The sequence below is a fragment of the Gymnodraco acuticeps genome, unplaced genomic scaffold (assembly GCF_902827175.1).
Source record: "Gymnodraco acuticeps unplaced genomic scaffold, fGymAcu1.1, whole genome shotgun sequence".
NCBI classification, from domain to species: Eukaryota; Metazoa; Chordata; class Actinopteri; order Perciformes; family Bathydraconidae; genus Gymnodraco; species Gymnodraco acuticeps.
In genome coordinates, this window is record NW_022991180.1 from 1,987,474 (window position 1) to 2,013,703 (window position 26,230).

The 26,230-nt window shown below is 40.7% G+C and overlaps 1 protein-coding gene across 3 annotated transcripts in view; it reads left to right on the forward strand.

Moving 5' to 3' along the window:
• The window catches only part of LOC117560726 (inactive phospholipase D5-like), a 72,754-nt gene that overhangs the window by 3,308 nt on the left and 43,216 nt on the right, over positions 1-26,230 (forward strand). Inside the window, exons 1-2 of one of the 3 annotated variants that reach the window (XM_034237677.1) lie at positions 10,292-10,339; positions 10,695-10,727. The exons of 1 other annotated variant lie outside the window; for it this stretch is intronic. In XM_034237677.1, coding sequence (XP_034093568.1) covers positions 10,722-10,727 — 6 coding nt within the window. In that variant the 5' untranslated portion in view covers positions 10,292-10,339; positions 10,695-10,721. Of the gene's footprint in view, positions 1-10,291; positions 10,340-10,574; positions 10,728-26,230 lie in introns of those variants that run through there. One more of the 3 variants, XM_034237676.1, reaches the window with a different exon arrangement.

A 26,230-nucleotide genomic window follows, 5' to 3' on the forward strand; every position in this document is an offset into this window, starting at 1 on the left:
AAGCACATCCCATTGTTACCTTTCAAAGCTACAGTTCCCTTTGATTAAGCATGGTTACTCCATAAAGTAGCTGCTTTAATGCTGCAAATCTCGGTCCATCTCTGTTATTCAGCAAAGACCAAGACTTTGTCTCCACTTTCAAAGCTGCACACACCTGCTTTTTCAGCTTAAGACGGACATGTTTTCATTTTTGTATTCCTGTCACTTTTAATTGGTGAGTTTATCTGACAGCTATTCAGCTGGGGGAAGCACTCACCTTAAGCTTTATGTAACTGTCTCGCAACACTCCCACTTATAGGCATTAAAACGCTTCCTTACAACGCCGTTAGGTAGCTTTGATCTTTCAATAAGACGTTCCAGTGTTATCGTTTCCTCTTCTTCGACATGGAAAAACACATCACTGTCAGTGTGATTGGTTAATTAAAGGTGTTTTCCCTTATCCATTAGACAGGATGTTCTCTCTCTGTGTGATACATGGAAGACAGCCAGTAAAAGCAGAGAGGACACTCTTTATTTCCTGCAGGGGCTGATTTAAGTTTGCCCAGCTCATAAATAAAGGACTTTTGGATCCTTTTGCCGAAAGTACAAAGTAATGTACTTATACATTTTGTGAGAGGAATATGTTGCAGGTGGCATAGCAAAACAAAATCTAAATGGATTGATTTATGTAAAGTGTTCAATACTAGGTTCCAATTAAATTGATGCTTGGGGGTTTTGGCTCCTTGTCTGACAGCTTGGCAGCATTGCAGCATTGTGCCCAGGCTTCTGGCTTTAATTAAAGTTTCTCTCCCTCCTTCTGTTTACTGCTACAAATGTGTGATGCTGCAGCTGTTCAGACATTTTAAAATCAGGATTCACTGGCTGTCACTTGCTAAACCAAATCACCAACATTGATGACAGGTATCAACGCTCTAACCTCCCTTATTGCTTTTTCAGTCAGCTTGAGGTTGTCACTTCAGCTACAGCAGGAGTGATGAACTGTCATATCCATCTGCAGTGTAGAAGTGTTTGTGCAAAAGGGACATATGGCACATTGAAAAACGGTTTTACAAATAGTAGAAGTAACAAGCCCACAATGAAAGGATATGTCAGGTCGTGATGTTACGTATTGCGCCAAGGCTTCGGAGCGTGTGTCGAGTAATCCCCGAAGCTTTTTGTGAAGCATGTATCGAGGCTTGTATCGTTTTGGGCCAGTGACGTCATCGATGACAAACGAAGCCTCGCTGCCTGTCGATACCACGTGACTGCTTCACGAAGCGATTCAGATCGGTTGAACCGTTGAACCACAGCGCTGATATTACCCATGGATGTATACTAAGAATCATATTACCCCTCCTGTACCCGGGGCCGCTGGTGACACGATGGAATCAAGAGAGCTCAGACCCTCACTTATATAGAGGTCGGAACATGTCATAAGTATAAATAGATACAAGCATAAATAAAGGTAGGAATAAAAACATGAACAAATAAATACAGGAATACATATCTTACAGTGTTTTCAAGGAGATTCAGCGTGTGTGCTGTGGCTCAGCTGGAAAGCAGTTGACTCATGACCGCAGGGTCCCTGGTTCAACGACTGAACAATAAGTATTTGTTGTTGTTTATAAAAGCTACAGCTAAATTAGATAATGTAGTTAATAAATGTATTCTTTGATATGGTTTAGCCTTTCTCAGGCGACAACATGGTTAAGTTTATGAATAGGATTAAGGAATACAAATCCCTCTTTGCAATGTTTACCAGCCTCCTTAGGCTTTTCAATCACAATAATTAAACTGGAATAAATACAATATTGTTAACATGAAAATATGATTTTATGTTCGTTGTTTAGATGTATTCTAAGGCTTTACTCAATGGGAACTCGGTATGAGATAGAGCACACTGTTGAGATGTCCAATCTGCCTGTTTTACACACTTTGACCAACAGGGGGGTTTGTGTTCAAATGAAGCCCATGATGAAGCCTCATGAGATGAACCCTTTTGCGAACCAATCGGCTGGAAAGCTTCAAAGCTTCATAAGGCTTCATCTCACCATCACTAAATGTCAGGGTTGAGTGAAGCAGGCAGGACCCAAAAGCAGGTTTCAAAGAAAAATACCTTTATTCCAAGGCCAAAATGTCAAAAAAACAGAACACTACCCCATGACACAGTCAAAGACAAACAAGGAACTAACAATGACAGACAGAAAAACCAGAACTTAAATACACACAAGATTAATCAAAGAAACAAGAGACAGTTGAGGAGGGAGGAGAAAACACAGGGGCAACAGGTGAACACAATCGGGTAATCAGACAGGAGGGAACACAGACAGAAAGCAACAGGCAAGACAGGGGTGAACACTTTTCAAAATAAAACAGGAAACCAAAGACAGAAAAAGACAAGACAAAACAAAACACAGACAGATCGTGACAGGATATTCTGTATAAACAATTCCCGCTTTCAAATTTGTTCTTAACTGAAAGTATTGACTTATTATCAACAAAATGCACTTACATATTAAAAGTAAAATGTCCAATCAGGTACAATAGCCCTTTGAGGAGTATTACTATGTTGTTATGTTGTGTTATATACTGTCACACCATGATGCATTAATATGTAAACAGCATTGTATTGTCTGGTGGAGGTGGAGCTAATTGGAAATGTTGTGGTAACACTTTTCCCCCTTTATGTTGCATTGAATAAAATGCAGATTTAAGAACATTTGTAAGTGTTTATCAATGTTTAGCATTAGTTGTAATATATTGTCATTCATGTATTGTCATTTGCCTTCACGTCACACACAGAGGCTTTATGGGAGATCAGTGTAGGCTTTAAATTAATGTATAATGTTCAGTTGTTATATTTAGACCTTAAGAACAGTAGAGGGAGCGGTGTCCTATTACAACGCTTTAGTGTGTCTGTGCAGTTATGTGCCATACATACTACGTAAACACTTAGTCCATCATGATTTTTTCTAATTGAATATTTCTCCAGGATCCTAGTCTTTTAAGTATGCTGGTTTTTCAGTCTCCCAAATGTTTTAAATCTATTTTTGTTTCTCGTAATGTAATTGACTGGTTTATTCTCTTTCTTTTTAGTCTCACAATTTGTCGGCACACAACCACATGTCGAGACCATGGTTGTATAGGCCGAGACAGATTAATGGCAAGAATCCACTGGAAGCTTTACTCGTTCTTCTTCATGAGGTGAACTAATTAGGCAATTAGCTGAAACTCATTAGGCTCAAAGACAAGTTATTTTAGTTGCAAAAGCGTTGTGTGAGTGTGATCGCAGGGTGCTCAGTGATTTATGAAATTGATATGTCATCGAAATGTCAGAGGGGTTTTAATTGGTGTGGTTTAATCTCTACAGGTTTAATAAAGAAGGAGAGGAGAATAGGACATTTTCATCATCTAATTTTGTACTCCAAACCTTCTCTAGTATGTTGATTTGTAGGAATGTGTTGTGTGAAGCTGACAATTGAGCGGCCCGACCAAGCAAGGAGGCAGAGGCAGAACGTCCAAACATACAACCCGGTGTGGGCATTTATTAAAATCATAAGCACATGATTCACAGCCTCAATTGCTGTTCCCCTGAACACAGTCAGCAGCCACAAGGATCTCACCCACACTACCAGCCTCCTCAACAGACAGGGAAACAGAGCCTAAATACACACACTCTAATCAGCACAACAAGACACAGGTGAGGGGGAAGGAGACAACACAGGACACCAGGTGCACACAATCATCAGCCACAGACAACATTATTTGCACCCTGATTACTCTCAACCGCTGTCATCCTTACACCAGCATAACTTCTCTCGGCGCTCTCGCAAACTCCCCTATCTTTTCAGGCGGAGCCGAGGACCCGACCAGCACCTGCCAGACAACATTCCAATAAATACGGTTTAATCAGTTAAAAAATACTACCTCAATAATTAGTATAAATTATGTGCAAATATGTAATGTCAACTGTACTGTGCAATCACGCTAATAAAGTGCAATATTACCCGGCCTGAAGCCGTCAGTCCATAGTGACAAAGTTACCTTCGTCACATTTCCTTCCCCCTCTCCCCAGGAAGCACAGTGTCTTTACAGTCTCGGCTTCGGGACAACCAGTCAGCCACCCGGTTTCAACGCCGCCTCCTCCGCCACCTCCAGCGGGGCCAGTGAAGCCGTTGTCAACCATGTCGTGATGCCACTTATCCGGAAGCTGTTTTGTCCTGTTGTAATGCGTTGGTCTGCCTCTAGCACGACCCAGGTTCTGTCGACTCCTCGTGGGTCCGGGTCCGCCTCCTCGGCCTGCAAACGCTGCTCCTCCTAGTGATGGCAGTTTGACACTGAAGCTTCGAACGGAGCTTCAACCCTGGACTTCCTATTCCATAGAAGCAGTGCTTCGAAGCTTGCTTCAAATCACGTGACATATGACGTCCGAAGCAGCAACTGCTTCAAATCACGTGACATGTGACGTCCGAAGCAGCAACTGCTTCATTTCCAGAATGAATCACTTGACTGGTTCACGGTCCATTCACGCGATTCAATGCACTGCCTCGTCTCGATTCTGACAGGTTGAAACAGTTTCAAACTTGAGTGCTTCAACACTTTATGACCGCTCTAAACAATGCACAATGTGTGAGTTGTTGTCGTAGTTTGCGTTGTTGCTGTTGAGTTGTTGTTGGTATTGCATTTGATATCATTATAGAGCAAGCCAAGAAGAAAGATAACCTGCATAACCCAGGTCGTCGCACGCATCTCTGCTTGTCTAGCTGACATCTCTCAGTGGATGTCTGCTCATCACCTCAAGCTCAACCTTGACAAGACTGAGCTGCTTTTTCTTCCGGGAAAAGATTGTCCCACTCTTGACCTGACAATCAACATCGGCACCTCAGTTGTTTCCCCGACTCAGACTGCAAGGAATCTGGGTGTGACCCTAGATAACAACCTGTCCTTCACTGCAAACATAGCTGCTACAACCCGCTGCTGCAGATACACGCTTTACAACATCAGGAGGATGCGTCCCCAGCTGACTCAGAAAGCGACGCAGGTTCTGGTCCAGAATCTCGTCATCTCACGCCTAGACTACTGCAACTCCCTCCTGGCTGGTCTACCTGCATGTGCCATCCGACCTCTGCAGCTCATCCAGAATGCAGCGGCTCGTCTGGTCTTCAACCTTCCTAAATTTTCCCACACCACTCCGCTCCTCCGCTCCCTTCACTGGCTTCCGGTAACTGCTAGAATCCACTTCAAGACACTGGTACTTGCATACCATGCTGCGAATGGATCTGGCCCTTCCTACATCCAGGACATGGTTAAACTGTATACCCCAGCGCGTGCACTACGCTCTGCATCAGCCAAACGACTCGCTGCACCCTCGCTGCGAGGGGGACCCAAGTTCCCATCAGCAAAAACACGTGGGTTTGCTATCCTGGCTCCAAAATGGTGGAATGAGCTCCCCATTGACATCAGGACAGCAGAAAGCCTGCACATCTTCCGGCGCAGACTGAAAACTCATCTCTTTCGACTCCACCTCGAGCGATAGAATTACTAACAAAGAACTGCTAACAGAGCACTTATATACTAATAAAGGACTTGCTTATCTATAGCCAGTTGAGTAGCACTTGAAATGTTTGGCTCTATGAAACCTGATGTACTTATATGATTCTGTTTTCTTCAAGGTTGTGTCTTCCTGGTCGAATGTACTTATTGTAAGTCGCTTTGGATAAAAGCGTCAGCTAAATGCAATGTAATGTAATGTAATATTCAGGTCAGGTTCAGGTTATTTATTTGTATTTTACTTGTAAATGCAGTAAAAATACAATATATCCATTGTGATAGATGGTTCAAAGAACACAGAAAACAGACAAATCCCTAAGTATACCCAAGACTCTAGCACATTAAAAACAACCACAACAAACATGTGGATTTAACATCTTAGTTATATTAATTCTAACTGACAACTGCATACAATGCGGAGCAAATTCATGTTGATTAGCCTTTGAGAAGATGTCCTAATTATTCAGCTGTAATAGGTTAACTACACTCTGTTATAGTCTTACAGCAATAGGTCAATATTTTTGAGAAATATGCTGAGAGTTTGATGAGAAGATCACTAGTATGTTTCCAAAGTTATTGGGAAGCTGGACATTATTTCAATCTTGGTATAGTTCTTGTACAAAAAGATGAAGCGTGAGACATTTTTAGACAACTTTGCAACTTGTGCATCTGTCCAATCAATCCAATTAAAGTCTGAATCATGTCTTCACACTCCTGAGATCCTGCACTAAACTGATTTGAAAGACATCAGTGTGTTTCCTGTAACAAACCACCGTCTGGCGCAGAGAAATGTTCTGCTTGTTCAAAAGAGGCAAAATCACATCAACATCTGATGTTGTTTGTTGGAGCAACTCTTCTTCCAGGCTGTCACTTTCTGACAGGATCTGTGTAAGTCCTATACATGCAGCTTGTGTGTAGCACTATCCCAAGCATAATGAGGTATATCGTATACCTTATCTGATCTTAATTGGAGCAACCCCCTGGCTTTTTCATTGTCAGAATGATTTTAGGTTTAAATAAACACTGAAGGTAACCCAAAATCCTTTTGTGAAAAAAATGCCCCTTTTTCCTTTATAAAGTCTATGTTCAGCATTGGTCTTAATATTAAATGGAAATGATGATATATTGATGACTCTTAGTACTCAAAGAGTTAGAAAGGTAGATAGAAAACATAGTGCCAAGAGAAATATGAATAAAAACTGGTTTGGGTGTAAGTATTTTACACACATTCCTCAACACTTATATCTGACATGTATTGCAATCACTTTTGGGGCTGTACAGCATGAGTTAGAGCAGTGGTTCCCAAAGTGGGGGGGTGCAGAGGCATGACAGGGGGGGGGGGGCGCGAGAGACCAGAAGGAAAAATGGTTATTAAAAAATATATATATACAGTTTATAAAAAATAAAAATAAATCATAATTTGAAAGATTATTGGTTTCGAAAATAATATGATACAGTACTATTACGTCTGGGTCTCTGTGTTTCACTAAAGCTCGGCTCTGCGTGTGTGTGGAACGAGCCATTTTGTGTGCGCGAGCGAGAGAGAGAGAGCGCACCAGTACCGGAGATCGTAGTTGTTAGCTTCTGGTGCTAGCGAGCTACGCTAACGGATATTTTTCAACAACAAAGTGGAGGAGAGTCCTCTCCTGTCAGACTGAGAGGCTCAGTGAACTAAAGGACTCTCTGAGTATTTAGTTAACTTTAGTCTAAGTTATCTCAGTGGGTCTCAAACGTTTTGGTCACCATTAATGTAAACAATTATTTCCATGGCACAAGTTTATCATTATAGTTATAAAAAAATAAGAGAATACATGAAAAATAGGTATGAAATACTATATGCCAGTAAAAAAAGAATAAAGTTTAAAAGGGTGATTTGTAAAACATCCATAAAGAAAAAGTAAATCTGTTTACAGTTCTGTTTATGTTGAGAGATGTATAGATCTCTTCATTTTGCTCTCAAAGTACACCAGATTGATGCTTTTAACTTCAATATTTAAAAATAAATCTTCCCGGGGGAGCTTGCCCCCGGACCCCCCTATGTGAGGTCCACACACCACCTATAAAAATAGCACTTTATCCCTGCTTACACCTATATGCCTCGAGCCTTCATTGTAACTGTCACACTGTGTATTTGCGTGGGAGTGTTGCAGTAGAAAATTCCACTGTAGCGCCCGGTACATTAATGGGAAACCCTAAATGTTTGAGCACCCTCTATGAAACGTCAAGCTACCCCACAGCACCCCCAAAATAAATATCTGGCACCGCCACTGAGCCTGACTATTTGTGTTGGGGGGGCCCGACTTGTTTTTTTCTCCAAAGGGGGGGCCTGACAGAAAAAGTTTGAGAACCACTGAGTTAGAGGATCAAAGAGTTGGGAAATATTGCATCAAAACATCCAAGCACAGCAGGAAGCTGAAGAGTAGAAAAAGAAAAACACACCAGCATGCTGCCTGATTTGAATGGTGTTAGCTGACACTGACCAGAGGGAGGCAGCAGCTTCACCTTTAATGAAGCACAGCATCTGACGGCCCCCCACCACCCACCTCAGGACAGGAGCTGCAGCTGACACTGGAATATAGGCTGAGAAATAACCTGACCCAGTTGTTTAATCACACACACACACACACACACACACACACACACACACACACACACACACACACACACACACACACACACACACACACACACACACACACACACACACACACACACACACACACACACTGTCATTTTAAGACAGCAAAGCCCCCCTTTATGATGTGTTGTGATAGCCATAAAATCACAGTTCTTCACTGCAATACAATTATTAAACATTCTACAGATGATGGCGGACACGAGTGCTGATGCATCATTCACAGGTGTGACATATACAAACACCACCCTTTTTTTCCTGCTAGAAACTGACACATCCTACACTTGGAAATACCAGAACATCATAATATTAGCCTCTTATTTCTGTTCGTAGGGACTATAATGGAAGCTCCTGGCTTAGAAGTGTAGTGTATTTTATTTGTTGTATCTTTATTTATAGTCAGTTCTTTGCTACTGTAATGACCCCGTATCCCCTCTGGGAGGAAAACTCCTCTGATGTGAAGCACAAAGACAAACACACACACACGCACGCACACACACACACATACACACACACGCACACACACACATACACACACACACGCACACACATACACAAACACACACACACAAACACACATTTCTGAGTTCTGTGGCAGTCACAGCCGGGAGAAACTAATCAGCCATAGAACTGATCGCCTATTGATCTGACGAGAAGTTTATATTCTGTAGATGCCTTTGAGGCTCTAAACTAGACATGTCAATATAAATTAAACATTAAATCAATGAGATTAATGTTTCAGGATTGAACACTTCTTAGATTTATGTTTAGGAATCATGAATTATGAAAAGTGATTACATGGATTTAGAATAAGAGTTAGGATAATCAAAGAGGATTATATTGATTATTTATCCATGTCACCTACTGTTGGATAAAACAAGAAGAATATCCCATCATGTAGATGAGCAGTTCAGCAAGCATAACAATCCTCATCATCCCTGTGGCCTTGCCTTGCAAGTGATTTGTGGAAGTTGGCTGTCAGGTTAAGTGTAAATTACAGTAATAATGTGTGTTCATGGGCTTTTATTGCCAATGCAGTAAAGTCATCTTATTGCTGGAAGGTAGTATGCTGCAAGAAGGTGCACCATAAAAGAAAAAGACAATGTGTGTATAAGAGCTCCAACAATGGGAAACAAACCCTCTACCTTCTATTATTTAGGATGACCTGCTTAATTTGCATTTACACAAGTGAGTTCACAGTTAATGCAAATGAATGAATAGTTTCAGATCTAAAATAATGTGTTTTCCCAACCAAGATTTGTATTTTCATGACTGGCAAAAATGAAATAGATTTATCAGAAAGGATGCCATGCTTTTCTTTTCTTCTTTTCTTTATACCAACTTTATTGTAATGAGCTCTTTATGTGTGAGTGTAACAGCACCCTCTGTTGGCTGTTCTGTGTCAGTACACAGCTGCAGGGCAGTATGACTAAAATGTACTATCCCTGCTGCATGTGAACAGGAGCTGCATTTCAATGTGCTGCCAGTGCATACAGAAGACGTGTGAAGTAACCTCCAAGAATTATTATTTTATGATATCTGAGCTTACCCACTCTGAGATGTACTCATCAGCAACCTTTTCTGTACACCTTTCAGTGTTATCCGCAAATAGGAATAGGAACTATTGCTGTATTATATGTGTATGTGAGTTATTGCAAACTTGCTCCATTGTGCTAAACAGAAAACAAAAGACAATAGTGAGTAAGGATTTAGATGTAATATATGTGTTTTTATAACAGTATGAATGTGCCTCTTCAGCAATAAGACATTTCCATGTGTGTATGTATTTCTCTTTCACATTTCAATCACATGGGGATTAATTAAGTGAGCAAAAGGGCTGAGCTGCTCACCATCATGCATAGTAAGAGGACAGGCAAATGGATGGAGAGATAAAATGTAAAAAAAAGAGGTGAGCTGGACCATCCATCTAACTATTCCCCCTTGCCTCCCTCTTTTCGGTGTCTATATGGGAGAACAGAGAAATGTGAGCTTTCTATTAGAGGGAGAGGGTGGGGAGATGGAGGGAGGGGGGAGGAACACTCGATACGTGAGGCGAGAGGAGAGGAGGAAAGTGAGACAGATAGGAAGGAAGTGAGAAGAGAGGAATGCCAGATGATAGAAAAGTGTGAGGATATATGGAGGGATGGAGGAAGATAGCATCATGTTAGGATTTAGGTGTGTCCTTCTGTGTTAGAGTTTTCATTCATTTAACAGGAGGGGCTGCACTTTCACTCTCACACACTCTCTCACACACACACACACACACACACACACACACACACACACACACACACACACACACACACACACACACACGTGCATTTACAACACATTCATTTTTGCTGCGGAGGGACACACTCCCCTCCCTTGTGACTCCAGGGGAAGCGGCATATTTTACAGCTCTCACACACACACACACACACACACACACACACACACACACACACACACACACACACACACACACACACACACACACATTCTTTCTGTTTTATCATCAGACAAGTCCAGTAAAGCACATGTGTTTCAGAGTGGACTAGCGACAGAAGGATGCGCCATGAAGGTGAGCTCTCCTTACATTTGTTTAGTTTGTATGCGTGGTGTCACTGGGCTCTCAGCCAAACATTGCTTTGATAAATGTTTGACTGTCATATACTTTGACTATCCATCCATCTATCTATTTATACGTATCTATCCATTTCCATCTTGTCTTCTTACCTACTTGTATTGAGCTGAGAATAATTTAATTCTCTGTAGGGTGTCGAGGAGAAAATGATAATGTTCCTCTCCGGAGGTGTCCGGTGTTCTGACGTTTCTTTGGCTTCAAGTGCTTCACAATCAAGTGGCTTTTCAACTGTGTGAAATGTGCGTAGGGAGACTTGAATAGATTCAAGGATCTTTTGTGTTGATGCTCTTCTTGCTTGTTGTGCCTTGTTTCTAAGTATCAGGATTGTGTCTGTTGTGTCACGGATGTTTATATAATGGGAAGTAGCTCACATGTATGTTCACATGTGTATATCCCTGCATGTGAGTGCTGGTGCGTACTTCAGTGAATCCTGGAGAAAGTGCTGATGTTGACTGGTGAATATTTCATTAAGTGGAATTTGCTGTTGTACACCAGATGAACATGCTGATCAAATAACACGCCAACCTTAACAACACTGTCAAGTGAAGTGCACCTCTGTTACTGGGCAGAGCAAGCAAGACTTTAATGAACAATGTGATCTTTTGTTTATATATTTGCAATGGGAAGACATACACAGTTTGTGGTTTATTAAAAGTGATTCATTCTAGGATGATAAAACAACCAATATTAGCTTTTAGAAATAAAATACAGAAATGTGATTTATAAGAAACAAGGTTGAAATAGTGGGGTATATGTTCACTAATAGTAAACAAGAAATTGCACTACAGAAATGCCAAAGTTGATTTAATAGTGTTTTTTGGAAACTGTTTCCACGACTGTCCACCAGATAGCACTGACAAGCTGATTTTTTAAAGTAAAATGTCTGGCTCAGGACATATTTTAGTCACAGTTCTTTGATGAAAAAGTTTTTTATGGTTCTTAATCATACATTTTATGTTTATATTACATGTAATATGATAATCAGATTCCTTTAAAAACTGTTTCAATCAAGTGTCTAGTAAAAATATGCTTAGAACAAGTAATATACCTTATAAACTGCATACAGCTGCATACAAACATATCTATGAATTGATTTCACTTTGGGTAATATTAATAATAACACAACTTTCTAAAATATGAAATATCCCTTTAACTGAATACAGGAGTTGTAAATTCATTGCACACGTCATCACAGCATGTCTGAGGATGACAGCCAGTCTCTCCTCACTGTAAAGTGACGCAGGAGTATTACTGTAACTGTTTTTCACTGTCATTTTATCCACAAGATAATCAAAGACAAATCATTTCTAGACCTTTACACCAAGGTTTTCCCTTTACTATTGCTCCTTCTTCCCCTCTGTTTTCCCCTCTGATTCCTCCTCATCGTCTATGTTTTATAGTCCCATCAGTCTTTCATGATGTGTGCACACAGCACTGCCTTACAAGTGGGCTGCAGAGACAAAATGGGCTGTCCAAGTCCGACCTGCTTCGACTGACTATCAGTGGGGAGGACTGGAGGAAAAAGTGGGGGGTGTGATGTGAATGGAGGAAGAGAATAACAAGGTAGGGTTAGGAGAGAATTAGAAATACAACACTGTAGAGAAGGGAAAAGGAAGTGGTGAAAAGCAGATTAGAGACAGAAGAGGTGGCTTTAGTATTCCTGCTCGCAGACAGCATCAATATGCCGAGTACACAGACACACATGATGCACACAGACAAACAGACCCTGAAGCCCATCAGACCATCAGACCATAGTGCAAAGAGCCAGCAGGAGAGCCCAAAACACCTAAAATGGTATCCATGGCAACTGAACCTCTGGCTCCCTGCACTGTTTGTCAAAAACAAAGGGACAAAGAGGGAGAGTGTGTACACTGGACGTGATATCTCTTCAATGCTGGGTCATTTCTGGTTAGCCCTCTTTGAAAAGGTTTGTTTACACTGAAGGATAGAGCTTTAGATTCAGGGATATTTTCTTAGTGAATGTTATCTGACTGATAGGTTACTCTTCACTCGACTCTCCCTGTTTAGCTTTACCTGTTGCATCCATCAAACTACACACTACTGATGCAAAACTGACTGATGTTTACTAAAGAGAAAGTGTATTTCTATTAAAAAATGTATTGTACATACAGAACCACACAATGGATAACCTGCAATAGTCAGTAATGTACTTAAAAGCTTTAGTTAATCCCTCCAAAGTACATATTGTGTCAATGAAAATGTCAATGCAATTCAGTGACAAGTTCTTCACGTCAGTGTTCACAAATAAGTCAAAATGTGTTTTCTGATAAAAACTATAGCTAAAGTTGTGATGACAATAATTGAAAAAGCACAAGGCTGGAGATTTTTTGCAAGGCATTTTTCATTTCATTGCAATACAGAAAAAGGAAAATACAAATCTGTTTTACAGCTCTGCTTAGCACAAAAGGATAGTCGTAACCAGAGGCGAGCTATTGTCAAGAAATAATATAAAATCCTTGGACTTACAGTATCAAAGTCTGATCCAGGCATATGGAGATATTTGGTTTAACCTGAGGAGCTTTTGTGATTCATTTTCCACGTCTCTATTGAATTCAAATTGAATTATTTTAGCTGATATATGCCTGTATGAATTTTTTGTCTCTGGGTTAAACAAAAACTAAATTACAAAGCTGTACAATAAAGTATTACTTCAACCATTGCGAAATATCAAACCAAAAATTACATTATTACAGAAACATAACCCAGGATTAACAATAAATTAGTCTGTTTAAGATAATCACTAACACACTTTTCAATGTATTTGCCTTTTACTCTGCAGGAAGTTTGACTTTCAGATCCAGATGTTTTTTTAGGCAATCAAAACCACTGATTTTTTTTCGTTTTCTTTAATAATCATCACAAAAACAGGGTAATTTAGTGTCAGGTGGCACCTTGACCGCATCATAGTGGATAAAAACATTATGAATGTCACAATAAACAAATAAAAACATCAACACACGCTTCAATGGCTCATGGGTAATGTAGTATTTAGTGAACACTCAGGAACTTTCCTGCGTAACGGGTGTTCGCTGGAGTGTTGGAGGTCACTTGTATTAAAGCACCATTTAAAATCTCCTTTGGGAACATAAAAGGGTTAAGATTCAGTCAGGCATCAGTAAAGATCTTACACAGATGTTATGACATTTTTTTTTCTTCAAGTAGCCCAGGAAACAAGAATTACTCTTTTTGCTTTCCACGTACAAAAACAGAAAAGCTAGATAAATTATTCATATGGACTACATTAACACAAGGAAGTCACAACCTGTGCCAGTGTGTGTGTGTGTGTGTGTGTGTGTGTGTGTGTGTGTGTGTGTGTGTGTGTGTGTGTGTGTGTGTGTGTGTGTGTGTGTGTGTGTGTGTGTGTGTGTGTGTGTGTGTGTGTGTGTGTGTGTGTGGTGTGTGTGTGTGTGTGTGTGTGGTGTGTGTGTGTGTGTGTGTGTGTGTGTGTGTGTGTGTGTGTGTGTGTGTGTGTGTGTGTGTGGTGTGTGTGTGTGTGTGTGTGTGTGTGTGTGTGTGTGTGTGTGTGTGTGTGTGTGTGTGTGGTGTGTGTGTGTGTGTGTGTGTGTGTGTGTGTGGTGTGTGTGTGTGTGTGTGTGTGTGTGGTGTGTGTGTAGTAGTAGATTAAATATGCCTGTGTGGGTACAAAATAAAGTCCCACAAGCCACTATAGATATATTTCTGGAGCCAGCAGCCTCGCTTTCCTCTTCGGACACACATGCACGCACACGCAAACATGCACACACACGCAAACATGCACACACTCTCTCTTCCTGAAACCACCGAATCTGCAGTGTGGGTTGACACATTATCCATCATCCTGTGCTAACAAGGGTTTAACCAGGCAAAACAAACGGCACACTCAGGAAACAACAACATCTTAGCAGAGAACATCAGATGTGAAGGAAAGGAGAGGATGTTGACTCTGTTGGGCATCGTTCGTACCAGAATTGATCATTGATCACTTTTACAGCGTGTATTATATATACACATTTCAGAAATCTGTGTATTGATATGCATTACCTTGATAGTTTTGAGGGAGGGGTGAGCCAGATTAAATTGTACTACAGTAATAATACATCAGTATCATTTTACAGGTTTATAGCTGTTGTTTATGTGACAGATGCCATTGTGTTGAAACCAGTGGTATACATTTTCACAGCTACAGATTCTGGGATGTTTGTCCTTGATATTCAGTGTGCTTTCAGTACAGGCGCTTTAGTCACTTTAATGTCTCTGTTGTTCAGTGTTTGGTAGAGCTCCTCTATTTCATGACTGCTTCACTCTGCATCAATTCTCATTACGCTGCTGTCACTGCGCAATTAACAGCTACATGAAATTCACCAAAAATAACTAGGGGTGGTGAACATGCAGAGAATTACAAATTTGTCCTAAAAAGGTGTGCAGTGATCTGGAAAAAGATGATTAATGTGAACAGTGGCTTTTACAGAGAGTCTGTATTTTAGACATTACACACAGCCAATTTATAAAAGGTCCCATGTCATGCTTTTCTGGTTATTACCGGTCCCCTTATGTGTTATGAAGGTTTGTATGCATGTAAACGGTCTGCAGAGTCACAAACCCTCAAAGTACGCCCTGTAGCGAGTAAAACTCTAACACAGAAAATACCTGTGGGTGTGTGTGTGTGTGTGTGCTCGGGCTGGGTTTCACTGTGTCTCGCTGTCTCGCATACGACCACTGGGCTCACAGGGAGGGGGGGCAGGAGCTCCAACAAGCCGTTTAGGACAGAGAGTGAATACACATACTATACAGAGATACTATATGAGAAACCAATGTGAGTTTGGAAAATTGCACAATATAAATCTATTCTAGTACAGTAGACCTCAACAATGGAATTATGATCAGTAGAAATGGCCATGACATGGGACCTTTAAAACAGCACATTACCTACAGCTCTGATGCATTCTAATGCAATCGGTGACCCGTTATGTGAAATATTGAAAGCCTGGTACTAGCAGAACTACATGTAATGCCACCATTAATAAACATAGGTTGTTAAATGTAACTGTGTGCAGTGGAAAAGTCTAATCCAAGAGACAAGTTCATTCATACAGGCTACGAACTTGGATACACAAAGATAAGGACTCAAATGCACGACCCGGGAGCCAGAGGTAAAGTATAATTGATATACTTTATTTGCACAAAAGGTAACAAAAGGAAATCGCTCACAACGTGAGGAGGAACTAAACTTAAAGGTGGGGTAGGTAATTTGAAAATACACAACCGGAAAAAATCTTCCTTACAGAGGAACTCTGTTCCTCCAACACACACGAACATGCACATGACCAATGAGGGCACGAGATAAGTTTGTGCACAGATGGAAGGCTGACAGGCAGGTAGGCCATCCAGTTACTTTAGCCGGGACAGCTAAAATGATTGGTCGTGCTTTTTACAGCGCCACGGCTTCCCGAGATGACGTTTTTTTATGGATTTTTTGTCAAAGCACTTAAGATATTCATTGCTATCGGGATGTTAAGAACATTCCATGGAATATAACAAAAAGTGTATCTCGAGCAGGTTTCTCAAACGTACTAACCCCACCTTTAACATAAGTTTCAGGAGCAAAAATAGGCTTTGAATCCAAAGCAAACGCTGAAGAGCAGAGTTCTGGCATGAGGAGAGGACAAGACGAATTGACAACAAACAACGGGAAACAGGGGCATATAAACAGGAAATAACTGGGCACAGGTGAAAACAATCAGGGGCGGGGCTGGGCTGATGAGCGTGGGAGAACACACTAGGGAAGGAAGTCAAGGAACCTGAAATGAGACTTGACAATCAAGTGACAAAACAAACAGGAAGTGAAAGACAATACAAGAATAACATGAAACATGACTGACTTTTGACGGTGCACAACACTAGCACATGTGGCATGGCTTTCTGGTCCAGAATGGAATTGAGACATCCATATGGCTATTGATTAGACCCCAATTATTAATAATTAGACCTCTACTGTGAGAAACATCTAATTGTTATGGCTGTGTTCTTTTTTAAATATATTAACCTCATAATAATAAAGCTTTTCTATACAGTCAGCATGACACATCATCTTATTACTCTAAACTAAGAAACTCTTTTCATATAGGTGATTAAACGATATCATTTTACCCTTTAGATCGGAGTAGTTTTCAACTTGAGTAGTCAATTATTAAAGATTGATTTTCTAAAGTATGATCCACCACAGTCTATCATCGGGTTCCCTGGTTATGCCTTGCACAGGTAAAAGGAAAATAAGACCTTATATTTTCTCCCAGGGGCTGAGAACATTTTCCAAACTGATCTCAAAATGTTTAATATCAGAACTGCAGATGATGTGCAGGTGGTTTTGTGGCAGTGTTATGAACAGAGCAGAAAAGTGTAGACTGTGGTTTTAAAGTTCTCTGCCTGTCCTGGAGTAAACTCTGCCACTAAACTCCCAAGTGCAGGCTCATTACTCTGAGCACCAGCATCCCAGAAGGCTGAAGGCTGACAGTCAGGGCCATGACCACAATTCAATTCCAGTCATACACTCCTCTCAAGGTAAAACTTAGCACAAAGCTAAAGCAGCATATCAATGTCCAGCAGTACAGACAGTTATAGACTAAAGGGCCAAATGCCTCTTAAGTACTTTAGTTAATGCTGAGTTCAAAGATAAACAAGAGTAATGTTAGCAGCTTTGAGAGGCTGCACTTGCCAAATGTAATGGAAATCCAGCAAATAATTAACAAAGTAATAACAAAACTAATTTATAATTTCGATGGAGTCAGAACGGTTTTAATAATAATGAATGCTCACATAAGGATTCAAATGAATATTCTCTAATCTTTACCATACCTTGACATTTAAATAGAGGACATATCTTCTAATGATTGGTTGGTTAATATCCTGTTTTCAAAGCTGCTACTAATGTCCTCTTGTCCATCAAAAGCCGAGTCAATATTAAACAAGAGGGGACCTGGAACTGAGCTTTTATCACAAATCTATTCATGACACTATCTCCTTCTCCTACACGAGGCCTGTGTCTTGTCAAGGGATCAAGAACAAGCAGCTCCACTAGCAGAGCTTTAATGAAACACTTTTGGCTCACAAAGGATGTGTGAGCTGGACTGGGTGTGTGTATATGCTTCTCAGTAAACCATCCCTCGGTCTGTATAAAGCAGCTGAGCCAGTGTAATTGAACTTCCTGCTGATTCCACCACAGATGCATGGAGTCACACACAACAAAAGCACGAGCAGTGTAGTTGGTTTTGACATGACCAATGGCAATATGATACACTGGCTGACATGAATATGGGGCGAGCAGTGGCAGGAAACGCCATCGGACGTGTGGAGGAAAAAAGAAGGGGTCTGCAAAAACATCTACTTTTAGTAAGATGATAACACTGTGATAACTGGAGTACTGTAGTCAACAAAAAGCACACATCTCATGTATCGCTACACCAGCAGGAGCATGTTGTAAAACTGATATCATGGTTAAATTATGAATAGTTTGGAGTATCAGATCTGTTTAGAAGTATATAAATTGCAGTAGGATAAAATGCTGGCTCGGGGTTGTGTGGAGGAGTTTAAATTGGGTTTGTGTGTATTTGTGTGTGGTGGAGGGAATAGTGACTCTTACAACGTAATCTGTTTCAGGCATGTTTTAACAGAGAAAAGAGCAATTGCAACTATGGAACAGTTAAATAGGCTACTGTGAAATGTGGATTAAAGAAATACAATTGTATATGTGCACCGTTAAAACCAGATTAAACGCTCATTATAAATGAATGTGTTTTTGTATGCTGTGGAGGGAAGAGCAAAGAAAGGAACGGCAAAGCTGCCGGGCAGGAACCAATAGTCCAACTGTGCAGTCAGATATGAACACAACTAAATGAAACTTGTTGGATGTTGAGTGTTGATTCGGACCATATGCTTTAAAACCATTTAGGCATTAGAAAATAATAGTACAAAAATGTTTTTTCGTCTAAAGTCTTATCATAATGCTTCTACATTACATTACATTGCATTTGGCTGACGCTTTTATCCAAAGCGACTTACAATAAGTACATTCGACCAGGAAGACACAACCTTGAAGAAAACAGAATCATATAAGTACATCAGGTTTCATAGAGCCAAACATTTCAAGTGCTACTCAACTGGCTTTAGGTAAGCCAGTCCTTTATTAGTATAAAAGTGCTTCGTTAATAGTTCTAACGCTCGAAGTGGAGTCGAAAGAGATGAGTTTTCAGTTTGCGCCGGAAGATGTGCAAGCTATCTGCCGTCCTGATGTCAATGGGGAGCTCATTCCACCATCTTGGAGCCAGGACAGCAAACCCACGTGTTTTTGCTGATGGGAACTTGGGTCCCCCTCGCAGCGAGGGCGCAACGAGTCGTTTGGCTGATGCAGAGCGTAGTGCACGCGCTGGGGTGTACGGTTTAACCATGTCCTGGATGTAGGAAGGGCCAGATCCATTCGCAGCATGGTAAGCAAGTACCAGTGTCTTGAAGTGGATTCTAGCAGTTACCGGAAGCCAGTGAAGGGAGCGGAGGAGCGGAGTGGTGTGGGAGAATTTAGGAAGGTTGAAGACCAGACGAGCCGCTGCATTCTGGATGAGCTGCAGAGGTCGGATGGCACATGCAGGTAGACCAGCCAGGAGGGAGTTGCAGTAGTCTAGGCGTGAGATGACGAGAGCCTGGACCAGAACCTGCGTCGCTTTCTGTGTCAGCTGGGGACGTATCTTCCTGATGTTGTAAAGCGTGTATCTGCAGCAACGGGTTGTAGCAGCGATGTTTGCAGTGAAGGACAGGTTGTTATCTAGGGTCACACCCAGATTCCTTGCAGTCTGAGTCGGGGAAACAACTGAGGTGCCGATGTTGATTGTTAGGTCAAGAGTGGGACAATCTTTTCCCGGGAGGAAGAGCAGCTCAGTCTTGTCAAGGTTGAGCTTGAGGTGGTGAGCAGACATCCACTGAGAGATGTCAGCTAGACAAGCAGAGATGCGTGCAACGACCTGGGTCTCTGAGCGGGGAAAGGACAGAATTAATTGGGTGTCGTCAGCGTAGCAGTGGTAAGAAAAACCATGCGGGCTAATGACTGATCCGAGCGAGTTTGTGTACAGGGAGAAGAGGAGGGGACCAAGAACAGAGCCCTGAGGGACCCCCGTAGTTAATTGACAAGGGTCGGACTCAGACCCTCTCCAAGTCACCCTGTAGGTACGGTCTTTCAGGTATGAGGTGAGGAGGGAAAGTGCAGAGCCTGAAACTCCAAGTTTTTGGAGAGTGCGAAGGAGGATCTGATGATTCACCGTGTCGAATGCAGCAGACAGGTCCAACAGGATGATGACAGAGGAGAGGGATGCAGTTTTGGCAGTGTGCAGTTCCTCAGTGACAGCAATGAGAGCAGTTTCTGTGGAGTGACCTGCCTTGAAACCAGACTGGTGCGGATCCAGAAGGTTGTTCTGATTGAGATCACATAAACATAAACAGCTGGATGTGAAAATGAGCTACTGTTTGCTGATAAAATTAAAAAACTTAACTGGAATGATGTGTCAATGTTCAATTTATATTTCTGTATATTTTTGATTTCATATTTTACTAAGCATACAGTCTGGTGTTAGGAGCAGGACAATTAAATAGCTAGGTTTCTTCGAAGAGTGCAGGTCAGTTAATTAATGTTACAAACCAAATGAAAATGCAAATATTGCTGATTTGTTTCAATCTCTTACATTCAGAAAAAGGGATACAATTAAGAGGATTCGATTTGGATGTACTTAAATTCTACAGTGAAGACACAGAGTCTAATAGGGACAGAGAAGCAGAAGCTGTTAACTCCTGACACATGTTTTCCTCAGTCATATTGCTGAGAGGGCAACAAAAGGAAAGTATTTTCCACTGTTTCCAAACCATTCAGGGCTGTGAATATATTAAATACTTAGAGCAGCAGAGCTGAAAACAGTCTTTGGATTAGAGAATGTGTGCAGAGCTGTTTTGTGTCACAGCTTTAACCCTTAGATGCACGAGTGACTGGAGCCTCTTCCATAAGTGGGTCAAAAAGGACCCGTATTAGAATAATAGTGTTAATTAGTGTTTTTATGCCATGTTTGTCATTTTGGTTAAGAATAATCACTTGTATAATATTTAGTATTATATTTTGGTTCACACTAGAAATATTTTATATTTAATTTTTTACTATTTATAATTATCTAAAAAAATATTACATTTTGAAAAAAAAATACGAAATTCCATAGGAAATCATTTTTGACCCACTTATGTGGAAGCTTGGGGTAGTAATACAAAAACTACAATTTCTTAAAATGTAAATTTAAAATTTGAATGGCATGATATCTAAAATATGTTTTTTGAGGAATAGCTGGAATATGAAATGATTAAAAAAATGTATTTACAAAGATACTCTAAGACAACCACCAGACCGGGTCAAAAAATACCCTTTAATTGACTTATTGATTTTAAGAGCCTAGCTGGGATCAATGGGAACAGCCCTGGATAAGGAAAGTAGCAGAGCATATGACTAAGATGCTGATTTAAAGAGAAAGTGACTATGTAAACTCATCTCTTTCGACTCCATTTTGAGCAATACAATTACTAACAAAGCACTTATCTAAAGCCAGTTGAGTAGCACTTGAAATGTTTTGGCTCTATGAAACCTGATGTACTTATATGATTCTGTTTTCTTCAAGTTTGTATCTTCTTCTAAATCGCTTTGGATAAAAGCGTCAGCTAAATGCAATGTAATGTAGCCTACAGGTTAATACTATAAGTTATTAATTTACAGATGTGTTGAAATAAAGCCTTGTTAAGTTCAATGTGGTTTTATTGTTATTATGGTAATGAAAATGATGGGTTATAATCAGGGTCTGTATTCATAAACACTTAACATGATATCTTGGTATATCAGTCATGATATCAACAAGATTCCCGTCATGATATCATGGCTTCAGGAATGCTATCAGGCCGACTGTTATATGTAGTTTTGTGTTTTAAAAGCAACCCTGTCTCCTAAAAATTACGTTCCCACAGAACTAAACTGCATTCTCAAATACGTTTAGCAAGAAACGTATTTTCTCCCACGTTACGTTCGTTACGAACGTGTCTCAAAAACGTTTATTTTCTACATATCTTCTAGAAACATATTTTCTCCCACGTTACGTTTCTTATGAACGTATCTTAAATACGTTTATTTTCATATCTTTGCCATTTATTGTCTTGCTTATAATAATGATAATAGTCATTTATAAATATCATTTTAGAGCACACATTTGAAATCAGTAGGCGAGGCTGTAATTTTGCCAGCTGTTACTAGGCAGAAAATAATAGTTTTTAACATGCCAAAAAGCTGCTGTGTCGTTTATTGCACCTCAAACATTAAAACAAATCCAGTTACGTGTTTCTGTACTTCCTCTAAGAAGAAAGGACAGTAACAGAAGTTCTCTGTGACGCCAGATGTGGTGTTGTTAATGCGATATGATATCCGAAAAACATTTCAGTTTAGGATGGCCGAAGACACTCCACTACCCATAATCCCCAGCTATCGTTTGGGACTAGAGTCCCGTTGACAAACCCCGTGATTAATCTTCAAACTCTGGGATTGGATGTTGGAGTGGCAGTGCGCCAAGGTTACACCGAGCGTCAAGCTCTTTGAAATGGAACGAAACCACGACAGACTATTCAAAACTGGACTCGAACGCCCCCGACTACACATGCTGGCTATTGTGTTTCGCAACATGTTCTCTATGGCACGTCTCTACTGGGAATTGTAGTTTTAAAAGACGTTTTCGTTTTTCCAAACATTAGAAGTTGACAGTATTAAACTGTGTACAGCCCTGGAGGTTTAGGCGATAGGAAACACATTGGTGTGTACACATTTAAAACATGTAATTACTACATGGGTGAAAATCGCTTGTATCCATAATGGGCAGCATTAATATATATTCTACTCCATTACAATTCAGAGGTTAACCTGGTATTTTTACTCCACTACATTTACTTTAGTAACTCTGCAGATTCTGATTAATGATGTGAAATATAAACAACCCTTAAAGCAGACTTTATTTTTTTCATTTCATTTCAAACCTTTATTTATACAGATAAATCCCATTGAGATCATTGATCTCTTTTTCAAGGGAGACCTGCTCAAGTAGTTCCACATGAAATATAAAAACATAAATAGAACAACAAAAGGACATCATACAGCATCATTTACATAATTATCCACATAAACAGGTACCAATAGCTTCCGATTGAGTAGCATCCAACTGAGCTTTAAAAACATTTAGTGACACCAGATTGTTCAGTTTCCATTTAATTTGCAGACTATTCCAAGACAGAGGAGCTGCGCATCTAAAAGCTGTCTTCCCTAAGACAGTCCTAGCAGTTGGCACATTTCATAAAACCACAGCATTCGATCTCAGGCAGTAGCCACTTACAATTTTCCGTGAGATCAGGGAGCAGATATAAGATGGAAGTTTCCCTAACATGGCTTTGTATATAAAAATGTACCAGTGACTGAGCCTCCGTACAGTTAGTGAAAGCAAACCAGCCCTTGCATACAGGGTACAGTGATGCGTTAATGCTTTACAGTTTGTCACAAATCTCAGTGCACTGTGATAGGCAGCATCTAACTTGACCAGGCAATTGGCAGGTGCATTCATATACATCAGATCACCATAGTCCAGCACAGGTAAAAAGGTCACAGTGACTAGCCTTTTCCTGGCCTCAAGCGAGAAACAGAACTTGTTCCTGTAGAAGAAACCTAGCCTAACCCTCAGCTTTTTAAGCAGGTTATTGACATGAAGTTTAAAAGTGAGACAATCATCAAGCCAGATACCAAGGTATTTGTAACAGGTAACCACTTCAAGTTTTATTCCTTGCGTAGTTACAATATCTAAAACAGGCTCTGGTGTCTTTTAGCTTAGAAAAGAGCATTACCTTGGTTTTCTCAACATTTAAAAGAAGCTTTAGTTCAGAGAGCTGAGTCTGAATAATGTTAAAAACAGCCTGTAATTTAACACCAGCCTCCTTAATGGAGGGACCTGCACAGTACATCACGGTATCATCCGCATAAAAATGTAAAGTAGCTTCATCCAAATTTTCACCTAAACTGTTGATGTAGATGGAGAATAAAAGTGGACCCAAAACAGAACCTTGGGGAACACCATTTGCAATGTTCAACCACTCAGAAGACAGCCCATCAAAATGAACACATTGGGACCTTTCAGGTAATTTACAAACCACCCCACTGCATGGCTGGACATGCCTATACTGGCTAGCCTCTGCTTTAAAATGTGATGATCGACGGTATCAAACGCTTTTGAAAGGTCAATAAATAGAGCTGCACAACTCTGCTTATTATCTAAAATACTCGCCACACCATTCACCACTTTCATTGTGGCAGTGATGGTGCTATGTTGCTTTCTGAAGCCTGATTGATGTTTAGACAGGATGTCATTTGTACATAAAAACACCTTTACCTGTTCACTCACTAATCAAATAGAGAACCACAGGACACAAAATGCTCATTAAAGCAATTTAGCATAGTAGCCCTGTCCGATATAGAGCCAGATGCTGTGGTAATGCACGGAGGTAGCTCATTACGGATATCGCCGGTGGATAACGATTTAATGGCTTTCCAAAATTTTCCAGGATTATTGAGATTCTTTGTGGTGGTTACTGACAGATAGTACTTTGATTTAGCACTTTTGATTTGCGATGTGAAGCTATTCCTTAGCTGCCTAAAACGCAGCCATTCTACCTCTGAGTCTGATTTCCTAGCCTTTGCCCAGGCCTTGTTTCTCTCATGAAGGAGACTGGACAGATTAGCAGAAAACCAAGGATTGTCTCGTCCCTTTACTCTAAATTTACGCAGGGGTGCATGTCTATCAATGATCTCCATAAAACCAAGATAAAAATAAGACCATGCGGTTTCTACATCAGCACACAGATCAAATCCCAATCAAAATCAAACAGATCATGCACAAAACCCTGCTCCACAAAATGTTTTTTGTCTCTCTTAATGATAATGCGAGGTTTAACCTTTTGGACCTTAGTGTCCCTAATTGTGGCTACAACATAGTGATCACTCAGATCATTTGCAAATACTCCCACAGATGAATATTTATGGGGAACATTAGTTAAAATGAGATCAATTAGGGAGGATTTATTAGGGGACTTAATGTTAGGGCGAGTACGAGTAGGACTGTCCACAATCTGAGTAACATTTAAAGAGATACAAAGGTTTTTAAAATCCTCTGACACTGCAGTTAACCAGTCCCAGTTAAAATATCCAAGTAGCACTAATTCCTTGTAGTCTAGTTGTGATAAAATATTTGCTAGTGAAGACAAAGAATCTTTGACAGCTGAGGGGGGTCTGTAACAACTCACTACCATGACCTGTTGACCCTTTGCCACTTCTATATTTATGGCTAAAAATTCAAATTGCTTACTGATCGATTTGGAAACTAATGTGGTTACACTGAACTTGTTCTTAACATAAATGGCAACGCCACCACCTTTATTAGGCCGGTCGGTACGATACACATTAAAACCATTCAAGGCAATGTCAGAGGCCAAAATAGATTTGTTTAGCCATGTTTCTGATAAAACAATGACGTCAGCGTCAGTTGAGCTCGCCCAGATACGGACAACATATAGTTTACCTAACAGACTGCGCACATTCAAGTGGATGAAACCCAACCCAGACATAGCTTTAAAATCAGCAGGAGTAGCGATCTGACTACTACTACTGGGCGGACCAGGGTTAGGTTGTACATTTCCTGACAGTAATAACAAAACAAAAAACAGGCATATTTTCCTCTTAAACGACACATACATTGTCATCTAATTTAGAAACACCAGAAAAGTCTGCGAGAGTGTGATTTGAGCTTAAGAAGCAGTCCTGAAGAACCATCATCGCAGGAAAACAAAAAAGACAAACATATTTTGTCGAGCAGATTGTCTGTGACAAGGCAACCGGTACTTGTTTGAACAACACATCCGAACCTTTGCAGGGGATGCCCACTGCGGGTGGCAGAACAGACCTGAATCCAGTAGACTTCTCAGAATGACTAGAGATCTTCTCATAGTCCAAAACAGTTAACAGGCACAGCAGAATCCCGATATGGGCCATTTTCCCAGACCAGCACACAGTATCCGCGATGTTCCTGGAGCAAAATCAGCACAGCAGCAAAGGACAGGCGAAAACAGCAGCGTGGAAGCGCTCCGGTCCCTCCGTGGTATCCCCGGGGTGAAAGCAGGCCTCTGCAACAGCAGAACCAGGACAGGTGGAAAGCAGGCCCCAGCGGTGGTAAAATCCTCCTCCGTACAGCAGCACACGCCCGGTGGAAGCAGGCCAAGCCCGAAGCGTGGATCCACTCCGTCTCTCCGCAACGACTCCGGGGTAAAAACCTCTCCAGTACAGCCGTATTCTA